This window comes from Morone saxatilis, unplaced genomic scaffold (assembly GCF_004916995.1).
Source record: "Morone saxatilis isolate NCDOM2014 unplaced genomic scaffold, NCSU_SB_2.0 Contig17, whole genome shotgun sequence".
Lineage (NCBI taxonomy): Eukaryota > Metazoa > Chordata > Actinopteri > Moronidae > Morone > Morone saxatilis.
In genome coordinates, this window is record NW_023339729.1 from 18502086 (window position 1) to 18518108 (window position 16023).

Below are 16023 nucleotides of genomic sequence, written 5' to 3' on the forward strand. Positions count from 1 at the left end.
CTTTTGCACTTCAGATTTGTTTTGTTATGACTTGTGTAACTGACCTTGCTCTGCCCCTTGTTTCTCTGCACTCAGCACATGTTAACAACTTTGACCATGTGCCTCAAACACTTTTGCAACCTTACACCTTTTTGTGTGGTCATTAACAAGTTAACAGTGAAAGTTTGTGGAATCAGGATATTTGACCAAACAGTGTAAATTTAGGGTTTTTTCTAAATAAGCTTTTGGGAAAAACCTTCAGCCCTTAACGCAGCTATAATCAAAATTATTATATTAACAATAAATAACACGACTACCTGTATCTAAAAGATAATTATAACCTGCCTTTGCACTTGCTCTTTGTGAAGCTTTATAGCGCCTTTCAGCTCATTATTTTGATTATCATTAGGCCTTCTTCTTCTTCTTTGGATTAGGCAGATTAGGCGCTACAATGGTGTATTGCTAACATACTGTTACTTTGACAGTTATTTGTGTTTTTATGTAGTCCAATACTTTGGACTGACATTCTCCTACTGTTCCCAGGTCTTTAAACAGCTTCCTCCTTTTGAAGTGAGAAATTGTACCATAATGTGTCATGTAAATTTCTTCTTGTTAAAAGGATTTTAGAAAATTACTATTGAAGAAAGTATCATTTAGGAACCGATATCAAAATCAAGGTATTGTACCATTATAGAAATTATTATTATTATTATCATTATTACACAGCCCTAATTATCAGGCCCACAACTCAACTTGTTTTTGTTCAGTCTCACTGCTCTCAAAGAATTGTTTTCAGCCTTAGCAGTCGGCTGTTTCTTAGCTGAGAAGTCCCAGAAACTGCCTGTACACTGCAGGCCCAGCACCAAATGACAGACAGTGAAAATAATGGACCATTAAGCAGTTAAAGAGCCAGATATGTCCCTCAGGAGTTGGTGGAGAACAAAACAGAGCTATAAGTAGAGTGAATATTGGACTTGCATTAATCGGGTTGAACAGAAACACAACTCCAAAAGAATTCATATGTTGCTCCATATCTGATAAATGTGTAACAGGTTTTGCTAACAAGTTTGTCATTTCAACTTTATTAAGTAAAGTAAGTAAGATGTCAGTGTTGTGATTGCAGCTTGTTTCTGCTGCCCCCAGGGTTTCAAAAAAATAAGTAATTGCAGGTTCAAAGTGTTCTATATCATATCAAAAGAGTCCCATATGGATTATTATTATTATTATTATTATTATTATTATTATTATTCCATTTTAGATCCCCATCCTCCCTTATAATTCTACCTTGTTGACTTTTATCACACTCTGTAATGCAATTTGAAATTAAAATCAGAGTGTTTTCACATGCATCAAAAGGCTTCTGTACTGAAGTCTCACCGGAGCCATGGATACATATTACTCATGTTTTTGATTTACTTATCCAAATGAGTCTTGTCAATTACCTTCCTGCTGTTTCTCTGTATTGAAATTCACCCCTGACTTTCTTTATTGTGCTCTCCCTACAACTGGGATCTGCTCAATAACAGCCAGTATGAGAGCCTGAATAATGCCAGCATGAAATTTCCTATTCATGTCACCGGAATAAAAAGTCTCTTTCACCACCTCTACTCCCCTGTTGTCATATACAAAAGCAGTGTGAGCAGGAAAGTGTAGGAATAATATTTTTTCTGATATTCTAGTTGTGCGGATATGGGGGTGTGACTCAGGGGTAAATGAAACACGCATCACTCTAGATTTATGGACCGGAGATGGCATCGGCACAGTGCGTCAACGGCTCACTGCCGATGTGGCGTGCTAGAAGATGGGAGAGGAAGATGCAGCAGACTGAAATGTGCTTTGAGTTAATGGGGTACGTACTGCTCGCACAGCAGCAGAAAGTTCTGCCACAAACAAGGAGGACACTTGATTTTGGCTCGGAGGCTTGCTTTTGATGATGTTGAAAGATTGTTTGCACTCCCTAGTTGGCAATTGGCTAGAAACATGCTGATGAGAGAGTGGAGGCCTTTTCATCTGTGTGCTATAACCATTACCTGAAATGGCTGGTTGTAAATCAAAATTTGAGCAGTTCAGGGGGGTGGGGGGGGCTGTTTGCTCGCTGACAGCAAAGTAAAGCAAGACATTAGAGTATTGAGAAATGTGTTGTGTGATTTCAGAACTATTCTGATGTGTGTTTGTTGTTTAGGTTTACTTTATTTTAATGAGTTAATATTGAACCGACCAAGCTATAAAATAGGTTTTTAAAATAATAATAAAATTCCATTTGTGTTTGATTGTTTTCTCCTCTAGCAGAGTTTTGTGTTTCTTTTTTTTTCTAATTGAGTTTTTTCCGATTAATTGCCTGTGAAAACCTATTGCTTTCCACTTCATGCTCCGATCCAATGAGAACTTGTGCTCTTTCGCAGGGAAAATGTCAAATATCCGTGCAGTCAGGAAGAGACAACAGCTGAATAACTTGGTTGCCATGGTTACGGAGCTAGCCAGGCCAGGATACACCATTGTGGATTTCTGCAGTGGAACGGTACTTGTGTTCATCCATCAGTCCGGCTATGCATGTATATTTATCACTGCACCTGACCACGACTGCATCAGACTGCCGCTCCATTAGCAGACAGCTGAAAGGAAACCAGTTCTCTCCTGTGTTTTTCTTACCTTTTTAAAATGCCTTTTGTTGTTGGCCAGTATACCAGACAGAATGTTAATGTAATTATACTGATGAAAATGCTTGCTCAGAGCTGTAGTGCTGCATGGCTAAAAGGTCAATACTTGGTTGGAGAGGGCAACAATAATCATAACTCTGCCTCTCATGTGTGCTATTTTCTGTTTGTGCCTTTTTTTTCTTTCTTTATGCTGTCTCTCAGGGCCATGTAGGGATTGCTCTGGCTCACACACTGCCAGATTGCCAGGTAACGTGTGTGTGTGTGTGTGTCTGCTAATATAAGAACCAATAGCTTAATTGATTATGATAAGGTGATTATCATTAGATGAATCCCTTCAATATTAAAAAAAAGAAGGTATGTAACTTAATGATCATATAATGGCTTTTTCAATTATTATTGTTATCACTTTTTAAAAATCTAACAATAGGCTCCCTGTAATCTTATGTATTATGTATTATCATATTATTCATTTTGAGAGCTTTCATTCATTGTTTTTTCATGTGTAGATCTCAGTGTTTTGAACATTTTTTAATGTTGCAGAGCATTTAAATTTATTATTGCTCATTCCAGGTCATTTGAAAAACTATCAATCACACACGGCTGTGTGGGTTATTTTTGTTTTCATTCAAGATCATCCTCATAGAGAACAAAGAAGAGTCCTTGGTCAGGGCCCAGAGTCGTGGTGCTGAGCTCGGTCTGAAAAACATCGGCTTCATTCAGGCCAATTTGGACTACTTCACCGGACCCTTTCACATTGGGGTGAGCATAGCAAGTAACACAATACATAAACATGTGTCTTTGCACCATCTTTGTTTCAATTCATTTGATGATTCATAGATTCTGTTGACAACATAGTAACCTTTTCAGGTGATTTAAGATATATTAAGAAGAATATTTAAGATTTTTTGATTTTTGATACAACAAAAAGTATTGCAAGCAAATGCAATGTAAAACTCATTTGGCATAGTACAAAATACCGGTTAAACCATAGCTATAAGTGAAATAATTTTTTTTAACTTCTGATTAGTCACAATATTATCTGTATATTTTTCTACAATTGTAATTTGTATAATATGGCAGCCACAGTAGCACTGATTTAATATTCATTAATTTTCAAAATACATGTAATTTGCATTGGTAAACTGTAATCAAATCACACATTTTTCAAGCCAGTCAAAAAGCTTTTCCAACTTACACAATGGCCTTGTAACAGACCATTGCAAAGATTGTCTTGCTGCATGGAAATGTAGTTAGCAAAAACATTTTGTGTACAAAAGCTTCAGAGGAAAACGTTTTGTCCATGATAATGTAGAGAATAAAACTGATGTACTCCCAGTGTCATAATGATCATCTCATTGAATTTGAAGCCATTGTAAAGAAAATGTAACAATTCCATGACATGATTACTGCGTTAAAATGCTGTAGCAAGGCTACAACGTTGGCAAGTGAGAAATTCTTCAGTTTCAAAAGTTAGTGTGATGTTTGAAAGCATTGCTGTTTAAACAGTTGCCATCATTTGACCGTTGTTGTGACTCTAAAGTGTATATATAGTACTCATATTTACTTTTTTTTTACATTGAGGTGCAACCTTTTCTGTTATTAATTAAAAATGTATAATTGTATAATTATATAGTGATAATAATTGAGTCAAAAACTTAGTACTTCTTGTTTCTGATGATGCATTAAAACAGAGAAGTAAACACCTTTGATTAACACTGCATAAACAATGTGTTACTTCCTACTTTGCCACAATCACAACTTTACTGCAAGGTGTCTGAACATTGTATTTTTAGTCTTAAAATATTTATATATTTCGAAGCTCAGCCACACATCACATAGAGACATGTCATTCCCTCATCTTTTTCCAGAAACTGAAAATGCCAACGTGCAATTATTTTTGTCAGTGCAGCTAAGATGGCTTTTCATTTCCTGAAGTGGAGCTTTTAATCAGAACCCTTTTAGTGCTCTCTACTTCAGTCAAGCAGTGTATGTCACTGTCCCCTCTCTGATTACTGAAAAGCCAAAAGGTAGTTTTACCCTGAAAATGAAGGACAGAAGGTTAAAAGATCTCTTCAATTAGGTAAATTTTTGGCTCACTCGTGTGTTTACTTTAAAAATCTTCTATCCAAAGATGCTTTTGGTTTGCTTTCAAAAACACGTTACCAAGATATTAAGAGTTATGCTCTTATTAAAGTTCTATGAGTCATATGTGGACAGTATTTGTAATAAAAGTAAAAATGGTTGCCAGCCATTTCAAGTTTGCTGCTATAGCTTTTACTTCTTAATCCATCACACAACACCAACATCTCTGTCAAGACTGCAGTTCTGCCTGTTTGTGTTTGTTAAGCTTAAATGTCCTGCTTAGTAAATGTGTTTAATTCTGTTCAGCTACCTGTGACAACAGAATAAATATTTTACTAGCTTTCAACCTCTATGCTTAATGGGCCTGAAACAAACTAAAATTCAGCATTGCATAGCACTCACTTGCTGTAAGTCGGAACCCTCAAGTCTTGCCCAATTACTATTTAAAACACCCACCTTTATCTCTTGACTTCTCAACCTGATAATTATATCAATTTAGAGCAAATAGGGCCTTTAACTGTGCTTAATTATAGGTTGTTTGAATCTGGCTGGTGTCAAACAAAAACGGGTCTTTGGGATTTAAAAATATTTCCTATGTTAATGTAGAGTCTCTGAATTCCTGTTTTTACACGGGCAACATTTCGCTCTCCCATAGGATCTTTATCTTCATCACTCTTGATCGTTGTTGTTATTTATGTGTCTCAGGTCAGTGTCTTCCCCCAAACATGTTGGGGGAGATCCATCTTCCTGCCGTGTGTCATAGCCCAGTTTCAAGAAAAACAGCTGTTCTAGTAGCCTCACTTTAACTCTCCCTGGGACAAATAAGAATATATATGTACCTCCTGTAATTAGCCTTAGCTATTGTTCCAGCATCGTCACTCCACTGAGACCCGTTCTACTTGGCAAGAAGCAAACAGCACAGATTACTCTTCTCTACAATATGTGGGTGTTTTTTTTTATTTCTAGCCTAGTCAGAAAGTTCATGTGTGCACACATGGATTTGTATCACATGATACATGAATGTTAAGATTTGTGTATGAAAGAGGTGCTTGAGTTTGTCCCTTGTCTGCAGAGATTCATATTTCAACACTTACACAACCTCAGCTGTTGCTTTGGCTTAGATTCTTCCTGCTTGACAGATATTTCTACCTGAAGAAGTCACCGGTCACACCGGATTTTAATCCTGTTATGTATAATACATGGTCCCATTTTTAGTCACATTCATTTAATCAGCCTAATTAAGTTGAGGCGTCCCTATTCTTAGTCTTAGTCTTCCTGTCTGCAGTCGAGTGTCCCAGGTGTTAGACTGGTATCAGATCCAGCCTCTACATACAGTGAATTTAGTTTTACTCTCTCTCCTGATAACATTGAGCCAACAGACCTCGAAGGCAGGAAAAGTTGTGGAGCTTGAAGTTGATTTGGATTTTATTGGACCCAGGTCCTCTATTGGTTTTGCTTAAGGGTCGGATTGTTTGCAATTGATTCTTCCAGTTGACTTCTCTGCGTTTGTGTAAGGAGAAAATGTACTTGCTGTTGTTGCTTTAAGCTTTATGTAAAAATGGGTATTGATCCATTCCAATAAGGTTTTATCGGCTCTAATTCCAATGATGTCTTTTAAGGATTCCAGATTTTTTTTCTTTGTTCTGTTTCTTAGTCTTTAAGTTTGTTTATCTCCAATTAAACAAGTTGAACATCACATCCACCTTTTGAGAGGAAAACAGATTCTGTGTAATCATACTTATTCTAGTCTGGAACACACAAAGAATAAAATAAGGCACACATACCGTAGACTCACAGCATGATATACACCGATCAGCAATAACCAAGGTGCCCAGGTGGTCATAATGTTATGCTACCACATACGCAACCAACTGTGATGCAGTCTGTGTTCTGACACCTTTCTATCAGAACCAGCATTAACTTTTTCAGTAATTTGAGCTTCAGTAGCTCGTCTGTTGGATCGAACCACACAGACCAGCCTTGGCTCCGCACGTGCATCAGCTAGCCATGACCCTGTCGCCGGTTCATCGCTTTTCCTTCCTTGGGCCACTTTTGATAGATACTGACCACTACAGACCACAAACACCCCACAAATGCTGCAGTTTTGAGGATGCTCTGACCCAGTCGTCTAGCCATCACAATTTGGCCCTTGTCAAAGTCACTCAGATCCTCACCCTGCCCATTCTTCCTGCTTCTAACACATCAACTNNNCCCACTGACAGGTGCCATAATAACGAGATAATCACTTCACCTGTCAGTGGTCATAATGTTATGGCTGATCAGTGTAAGATTCTAAATGATGATGGTCCTGATTTTTTTGTCTTCCAGTTTTGCTTGAATTGCTAGATAATATTAAGTGTGATATAATAACATCTGCAGCAAAACTGAACATTTTAAACTGTTGCATTATTTACACCCTTCTGCAACATTATGGAGGGTGTGATGTTGATTAAGTAGAGTATTAGTTAGCTGTATTGCGGGAACTTGTTCTGACTCAGGCCCAGATAGCACAGGAGAGGGATGTAATTACTCGAATAAGGGTGAATAATGAAACCTCATTATTTCTCTGATGTGATTATTGAGAGAAAGATACAGAAAGAAACTGCTTTTCCTCTCCCCAAAAGACAGATTAATACAGAACCCAGCTTAATAAATGGCTCTTGGTCCTTTGGTTGTTGCGTATTGATTTATGATTTCTTCTTCAAGTGAAATGTTTGTGCAGAGGTGTGCTTAGCAGGGCATGTATGAAATACTGTATGTCCATGAGATGGGTTTTAAAACAGCCTTGCATATATTTTCACATTCCCTTATCCATTTGTAATTAGTATCTCACATAACATATCGGGCTGGGGCATAGCTTTATCAATATTGTTTAAACAGGCAAAGACAAAAAAAATCCTGGCATTGATAAAACAAGAGTGCTTTCTAATTCAAGAATTGGAGATAATTAGTTATCAAAACATATTAGAATGTGTTTTATTTTAGTTGTGTGCATTTCTTTTGGTTGGTAGCTTTGTGTTTGTGTTAAATCAAGGCTAAAGGTTATAAAATGTAATTAGGATTTACCACAGCATGACTAATGTACAACATTAAATAGCTGGGTAAGAGCGATGGTGTTACTTTGTTAATTATTTTTGCTTTAGATGTGGGGGATGTAACATCATGCAATCTTTGATAGGCACTCCTCCCCCAATCAGCAGTCTGAGACATGCTGTTAAAAGAATATAAGCTAGGTTTTTCCCTGATGCCATGAATAAATGCAGGATAGAAAATCGGGGGTGTCAAATAGATGCAAGGCCATGCAGGTAATTGATGTTAATTCCCCAATTTTCACTTTCTGGTTATTCTTTCATGTGCAGAGTCTCCTTGTATAACTTCATGTTTAAATCCATTCACATCTTTCGAGAGTGGAATAAATGATTCTTTGCTGATGAACAAACACATCACAGTTCCATGTTGAGCTCTTCATGTAGTTGAGAAAAAACATTTGCCGAGCATTTGAGTTACACATAGAAAGTTTGCCACCTTTGCGTTGATTTGTGCTTAGTTTGAGCCAAAGGATGCTGCAGCCATGCAACTTCCAGGGAGAGCTGATGCATCTCTGAGAAATGCCCCCCTCCCAGACATTTGAGTGACTTTATGAGTGTGTTTGGCCATGTTTAGAGTGCCTGTATCTTCCCTCATCTTTGGAGCTGCAGCCAATCTGGGCATAACCCTGTCCTGACCGCTGCTTTGAACTTCTGCTCTGTGGCACTGCTGTCAGGGCAACATGCACTAGACTCAGACTCACAGACGCCAAGTGACAACCCTGTTGGAAGAAAAGAATAGAAGTTTCGACGTGGCTCCATGAGTTGGAAGGGGTTCATTTCAGTGTGACCGAGTAGCTATTGTCACATCAGACAGTTGATAATGCCTTTTATTTGGACCATTAACAGAGAATCTATTTAGCTAATGTACGCTTGAGAGGAAATCATCTATTTTACTACTGTATTTTGGATATTAAACTTATTGCTTTTTAGTAGTCATAATGTATTTTTGCAGATGGACTTGGTGAAAGAGCCGGCTGGAATACAAGACAGGCTATCATATCGGGTCCTTTAGTCCCTTTCCGTGATTCAATATATAACCACACCATTACTAATGCATAGCTAGGTGTTCATCACCACACACAATTTATCCACTCAATGCGAACCTGATGAAAAAATATAAAACAATTAATAATGCGGCCCTGGCTTCTAAAGCACAAATACATTTTGGTTTGCTCTAACTCCTCAAGTCTGCAACCTTGAAGAGCATAAGATTGTATTTAATAGCAGCAGCCATTATGAAGTAATCAATGGCATTGAGTGCATGCTTTCAAGTGCTCTCAGTTTTGGTCTTGCTGTTGGACAAAGAAGGTTTTCAAGAAAGCTTGGATTTTATTGTCTGTGTCATTTCAGGTTGCCCTCCATGCATGTGGCGTTGCAACAGACATGGTGATGGAGCACTGCATCCAGGCAGGAGCCACCTTTGTCATCAGTCCTTGTTGCTACGGCTTCATCCAAAACGCAATCAAGTTCACCTTCCCCAAGAGGTTTGTACCTGTTCGCTTCAGTCCAGTGTTACCTCTCAGGGGCTCTGCTTTTTAAAATGTTGTTTCTGACCTTGTTTTCTTGTTAGAGTCCTGCTAGCATTAGTGTTTCTCTTCTCTTACATTCTCTCATAGTGGTTTTTTCCTTTTCTCTTTTGGGGCTCTCGCTCTTCATCATTTTTACACTCATTGTCACTCTGTCTCACACACATGAACATGATCTATAGCTCACTGCTTTTTGTGCACCTAATGTCTCTTATCATCATGGCTGACAGTATGAGGCAGCAGTGTCACATCGCCTTCACAACAGGGTCCGCCCCTCTACTTTTCAATCTTAGCCCCGTTCTATCAGCAACAGAGAGTAGGGTTCTCTTTGTAGAGACTGTCTTGAATATCAAAGAATGACAACAAAATCCAATTGGAGGTACAAAGAATTGCTACTCTTGTTGAAATTACTTCATCAAACGTAGTATTACAGAGCAACTAAGCTAAGATATAAGCAAAAATGTTATGCTGTTTAAATTGAAATGCAAGAGACAAACAACAGCAGAGAAGGAATAGTGAGAGGCTTTACTTTAAAAGTGTTGACCGTGTTGCTATAGCAGCACTCTGTTGACTAATGACACTAATGTCTTAAGAATCATAATTAGGTAGTATTCCACTGAAACCACTTTAGGATACTTCAAAACAAAATGCTGTTGTTTAGGATTGCTGAGTACCATTCGCCTATCTAAGTGTGTAGGAGAAACTACAGTAGCAGCATAACCCACGAAAAACGTGAAAGGTCCTATCTAGAGGCAGTGTTTGGTTTGTCCGTCCTGAGCTACTGTAGAAACATGGTAGGGGACTACATGGAAGAGGACCCACTCCCTCTGTAGATAGAAACGGCTCATTTAAAGTTAACAAAAACACAACAATTCCTATATTCAGGTGATTATACACTAAGAAAACATATGATTTATGAATATTATATTCCATTTTTGTCAATAGAGCCTCCACGTTACACACTGGACCTTTAAGATGCTGCCACATTAACATAAGTATTGTGGAGGCTTTTAGTTTAAAAGTTCACATGTCTGGACCAGACCCAGTGAAAGGTGAAAGCACCTTCTCATTCCACATCATCACACAACAGCCCACAATCACAGCAGTGGTGGTTCACACTAGAGTAGCACAGTATCATCATGTCATAATTAGCAGTGGCACATGTCAGTAAAAATCGGTATAAGTCGGTGAAAAGGGAAATATGACAGCGGAACATGAGTGGCATAAGCCAACAGAAAGGGAGCTGCATAGCAAAAACTGACCTAGTTACCTCTCAGAATCTAGAAACGGTATGCCACAAGAACAAAATGACATACTATTAGCCCTTTTTCTTGGTGTTGCTGTTAGTTTAACTAATATTCAGGTTCTTTCAGAGCATGAAGCATAGATATTGTTGCTATGGTTGCCAAGACTTGAACGTAATTGTACTCTGATATAGAGCAGTAATGAAACTGTTCACTGTTACTATGCTTCAGGTGTTCTCATATGTGATTCATATTTCATTTAACACAAAATTATTTTTCCTTTTTTTTTGTGGCTATGGTATAACTGACCCTAAAATTGTGCCTTGGGGAGGACCATCAGTGTACAGTATAAATATTTAGGAGTTTTCACATACTTATTTTTCTCTCTTCACTTTTGCTAACTTGACACATCACCCCTCCTGACTCCTCATAAAATATTAAAGCATAACCAAAAAAAAAAAGACTTTGCAGCTGTAATGGACAACAAGAAGCTGTGTTTCTGGAGGGCTGTCCTGCAGTATATGTGAGGGGCCCATGCACCTGACTGTGTCAATCTTCATCTTGCTACTTTTAGTGTTTTCCCCTCAGGTCATGTTCCAGGTACTCATGTGGATATTCTGCAGGTGTAGACATTCCAGGCAGTTCACAGGTTTTTATGAGCTGTGGAACTGCCCATTTCATTAAGTCTCTAACAGTTAGAGTTAAACTTAAGACTTCTTTCCATGTGACCTTACTGGCCCTTAACCTCTGAAATTCTTCATGTTGATTTTTAATTAGCTTCAATGATGATCTGGCTAGGTTTAACCATCACCATCAACTGACTTAGTTCTCATGTGACAGCATAGAGAAAGTGGTTTATTTTAGAGACTGTGCGTGTTGTTTGTCTTATACTGAGCCTTAGATTTGGTTATACATGCATGTCCCTTGCTTGTAAAGTGGTTTTCCATGAAGTAGACTCTTTTCTCCGGGCCCGAGCAAGTAAATATATGCCATATAAGTGTTTTCTTTTCCACATCTTACTCACTGCACTTTAACATCAAAATATCTTCTTTTTTTGTTTTTACAGCAAAAGGTTCCAAGAGACTCTGACTTATAAGGTATGCTTTTAAATGTGATTAAATCCCTCTGTTCCATTTATTATTCATTTGCACTCAGGCAAATATCAAGTACAGCATACTGAATTACAACAACTCCCTTTTTTACAAGGACCGTGTTTCAGATTCAGTTCACTATGCACATCGAAAGACAGCTTCGTGGCTCATGACTAATTTTAAAACAGCATGTTCATTAGAGTCTTACATGTTCTGTTACAACATGAAAATGAAGTTTTTCTCCTCTATAAGATGTTGGTGCATGAACAGAAGTATAATGGCATCAGAGGCATTTAGTTTAAAAGTTATAGTTTCACATACCTGGACTGGAGTGCAGTGACCCGGTAAAAGGTGAAAGTGCTTTCACATACCACAACACCCAGCAAACATAGAAACCAGAAGACATTGAGACAAATGTTCAGACAAATGAGGAACAAATTGAGTACCCCTAGATTGAGTTGCAGTGGCTATTCATAAATCTGGTACATAAAAGCGCTTATTAAATACTAGCTATACTTTCAAACTAGTGATTTGATAAACTGTAGTGCTCATTAAAACTTTAATCAGAATCAGAATCAGAATCCAGAAATAAATCAGAAATAAAAATGTATCATCTAGAAAATACTTAATAGGTAAAAAAGGCAATCGAAATGTACTAATTGTAACATAACCTCCAACATAACAGTTTATGGAGAAACAATATATTAAACTTAACAGGGCTTTGTAAGCATAGACATGACTTAGTGTTAGTTATCCATGCATAAAAGGAGAAATGATTATGTGTCAGATTGAGAAATATCTGATTATGCTAGCTAACGTGACGTAACCTAACGACATTGCAAAAAGTTAATGGCATACATTTTTTTTAGATATATCATGTGTTGGGTCAGATCTACCATATTTATTTCTTTTACTTGTCATGGTAAATGGGTCGTATTAGATAAAGCAATCTAGCATGAGTCAGTTACACCTGGCAGTTAGTATGTGTAAATATTTAACAACAACTAATCTCTACATAATGTATTAATTTAGTGAAGCGTAAATCTCTGTTTAGTACTTAATCTACACTTATGTTATAACCAGGCTAAGATTGACGTTGCTAAGAGCTGGTGCGATTGTAATTTGGATGTACCAAAAATCTCCTAAAATGAAATATATATATTTTATTTGTTATTATTTTATGGGACAGTAAAATAAAACTAATGAAATCTCTTGGCTCTCGCATGTCTTGAGAACAAAGATTCCCCAGGCAGTTAGAAGAGGGAGGCTCACACCCTCCAGTCTCTCAATTCCTTATCGCTCAGCACAGACACAGCACTGTACTCTGGGAGGGCCCATCCCATGATGATGTATGGGACCTGTCAGTGCCCCTGGGGAGAATCTGTGCAAAAGTTGCTGCAGGTCCCAGCCATGGCAACCTCAAGAGTTGACATGTCACAACATCGGACCACCTCGAACTTCTTTTCTTTTGTGTTGTGCACTAGACACTTTTTTTTTTTTTTAGATCTGGCTTGAGAGGCACAGAAGATTATATATTATTTACAAGACAGTGGGCAATTGTACTGTTTTGTGATAGTGAGTTGTGATTTTTCTGTTGTTGTCCAAAAGCCCAGTGAGCAAAAAGCAATCACAATTGCCATCTGTCTGGAAATAAGAAGCTCAACATATAGCCACACAGCGGTGGAAATCTATATTCTATTTAAACCAGCAGTCACATTATCTACTACTTTTAACCTGCGCTCTAAATCACCACTGCTTCCCCCCATGGTTTTGCTTTCAACAACCATGTTTGGTATTTGCTATTCAATTGGGCTCAGCGAACAGAAACCATTTTTTCCTGTCTCTGCTCCCAAACACTTGCAGAAATAAAAGTTGCATTGAATTGTTTTAAAGCAGAACCATAGTTGTCCTTCCTGAACTACAGTAGTTAAACAGAATGACAACACACTGACAAATGGTGTATCGCTGGAATAAAGGGCTAATGATGTGAGATATTGGTGCTCAGCTCTAACTTAAAGCACCTGCTTCGTGGCCTTGCATTCAGCTCGACCCTGTGCAGTGACGAATGGAATCAATTTGAGCACTGTAGAAGCAGGTTAGAGATTACCAACTGCACTCCTGATTCACTTGTTCCATGAACCATAACAAGGTAAAAACAGCACAGAACCACTTGTCCTTCGGTTGGAAAACAAACCTCAGAATCTTAGAATCATATAATTTGGTTGACGTTTGTTTGTTTTTAAGGTATGTTTTACATCTGGTCAATTGGTCTGACATACTGTAAACATGTCTACAAATGTTCGACAAAAATAAATCAATCTGACTGATCACTGTTACTCAGTCCAGTAACACTGTAAAGAGACAACACACTTAAACAAGGCTAAGTGTCTATGAAAAGCCAGGGGTTCACTAAAGTTATTAAATTTGAATTAATTATTATTAAATTTGGTTACCAATTTGAAACAAATGTCTTAAGTTTTTTTGTCAAGATTTGTTTGCCTGAAGGAAAAGTGGGGATTACCAAAGTCAGAGGGATTTATCCTTTATGGAATATAAATGACTGTACAAAATATGGCAATATATCTGATTGGTGAGATATTTTGTTGTTGGCCAAAGTAGTGGACTGACCGACATTGCAATGCCGGCTAAAATAGGCATAAAAACTGTGGTTTGAGTTTCTGCATAGAATTTCCCATGTGATGGACTAGTGATCTGATGATAACTATTTCTGGTAAGGCTTTATTTGGATAGTCCGCCTACAGATTTTACAGAGTTTATAGAGTATTTGTAAGATTTCAACTGTTTCGCTTTGTCTGTAGTTGTTTAACAGATTATCTATCGATTATATGTGACAAATTATGAACATACCCTAATGTTTTTTGTGCCAAAACCTTACCTAACCTTAATCACACACACATAATATCAGAAAACGGTGTCCTTTGTAAAACAGTTAAATTGTTGAATCGTGTTGAATGTTGAAATGTTACAATTACTCAAGCCCACGCTCCACAACTGTTGATAGGCAGATATAGGAAAAACATGGGATAAATAGATAGATTGAACAATGCATAATAGAGTTAGATTCTCTGAATGGCTCATTACAATCTATCTTTAAATTTCTGATTGATCTGATCAATAACTTGAGGCTTGTTAAATATCATCCAGAGTTTTAGTGTAAGTATTCGTTACCCTTGAATAAACATTTACTGTACTCATCTTCTGTCCTTGTTTCAGGAACACATGATCCTCTGTCGCTTCGCAGACCAAACTGCTGTTCAGCTCCCTCCTGAGAGGCGACTCATAGGTACTTATTTACTTACTTGTTTAATCTTCTCTGTTTACATTACCTTTTTATATGTCTGACAATAGAAATGGATACTCTTTTGATATTTATTTTTCTTTGACTTTTGTATTGAAACTATGGAGACCAAGAAGTCACAAATAGATTTATCAGGCACATTTTTCCATAATGACTCCTGACCGATAATAAGTTTGACTTCTGTTTATCATGTAGTAGGTTTGTCACTGTGACCTAACCCCTCTGTGCCGGCCACGCTAGCTGATGGCGCTTTCCATTAAACCAGCTAAACACTCCCAAAATCTCCACAATAAAGCTGTTGATTTTCTTGAAGTGTATTGAGAATCTTGTGAAACTCAGCACAATACAGATGTAGTATTAGAATTACTAAACGATGAGCAGAGAATAGGTTACGGTAAGTATCTTGGCAATAGCATAGCGATACATGGCGATTTAGCTACTTCAGAATGTATGTAGACACAAAATAACCAAAATAAATGATAAATGCCAATATATGTTGACGGATGAACTATACTTACAGACGTCACTTTAGCTAGCAGACAGGTTAAGCGACTACAACAATGGATTTACTTGGTTAGTAGACGCTGGTTTATGTTAGTTAGTGAATAAGTAAATAAGAAACAAACTTGTACATAGATTACCACACAGTGGCGCTATTACACAGGATAAGGATAGGGGCAGAACACCCTCTGCTCTACTTTTTTGAAAGGTCTAGACTTTTGAGAAGTGTGAAAAATGTTAATGCTGGGATTTCTTCAATGTGACAAAACAGCTGCAGTGAACAGCTGCCAGATCAGTGTTGTCAGACTCAGAGGGAAGTGTTTTGTCAGACTGAAACCTCCAGGCCTGTGCTGAAGCTTCACTGTACAGTGTTTCATTATGTTGAGGACTCTCTTCACCCTGATAGCTCTCCAGCTTATCAAAGCTTCCCTCTGAATCCGAAGAGGCTCCCCAATGCCCCGTCAGTCTGAGGCCCTTTCATATGTACCTGACACTACCTGTCACAGAGGTTTCTGCTCTATATCAGTTAACACGG

General features: G+C 37.8%; 1 protein-coding gene across 4 annotated transcripts in view; it reads left to right on the forward strand.

Annotated features, from left to right (window-relative positions):
* The window catches only part of gstcd (glutathione S-transferase, C-terminal domain containing), a 45401-nt gene that overhangs the window by 27363 nt on the left and 2015 nt on the right, over positions 1-16023 (forward strand). For all 4 annotated transcript variants that reach the window (XM_035660323.1, XM_035660322.1, XM_035660324.1 and 1 more), the window contains exons 6-11: positions 2382-2497; positions 2838-2882; positions 3267-3395; positions 9158-9291; positions 11644-11674; positions 14903-14972. In XM_035660323.1, coding sequence (XP_035516216.1) covers positions 2382-2497; positions 2838-2882; positions 3267-3395; positions 9158-9291; positions 11644-11674; positions 14903-14972 — 525 coding nt within the window. The remainder of the gene's footprint in view (positions 1-2381; positions 2498-2837; positions 2883-3266; positions 3396-9157; positions 9292-11643; positions 11675-14902; positions 14973-16023) is intronic.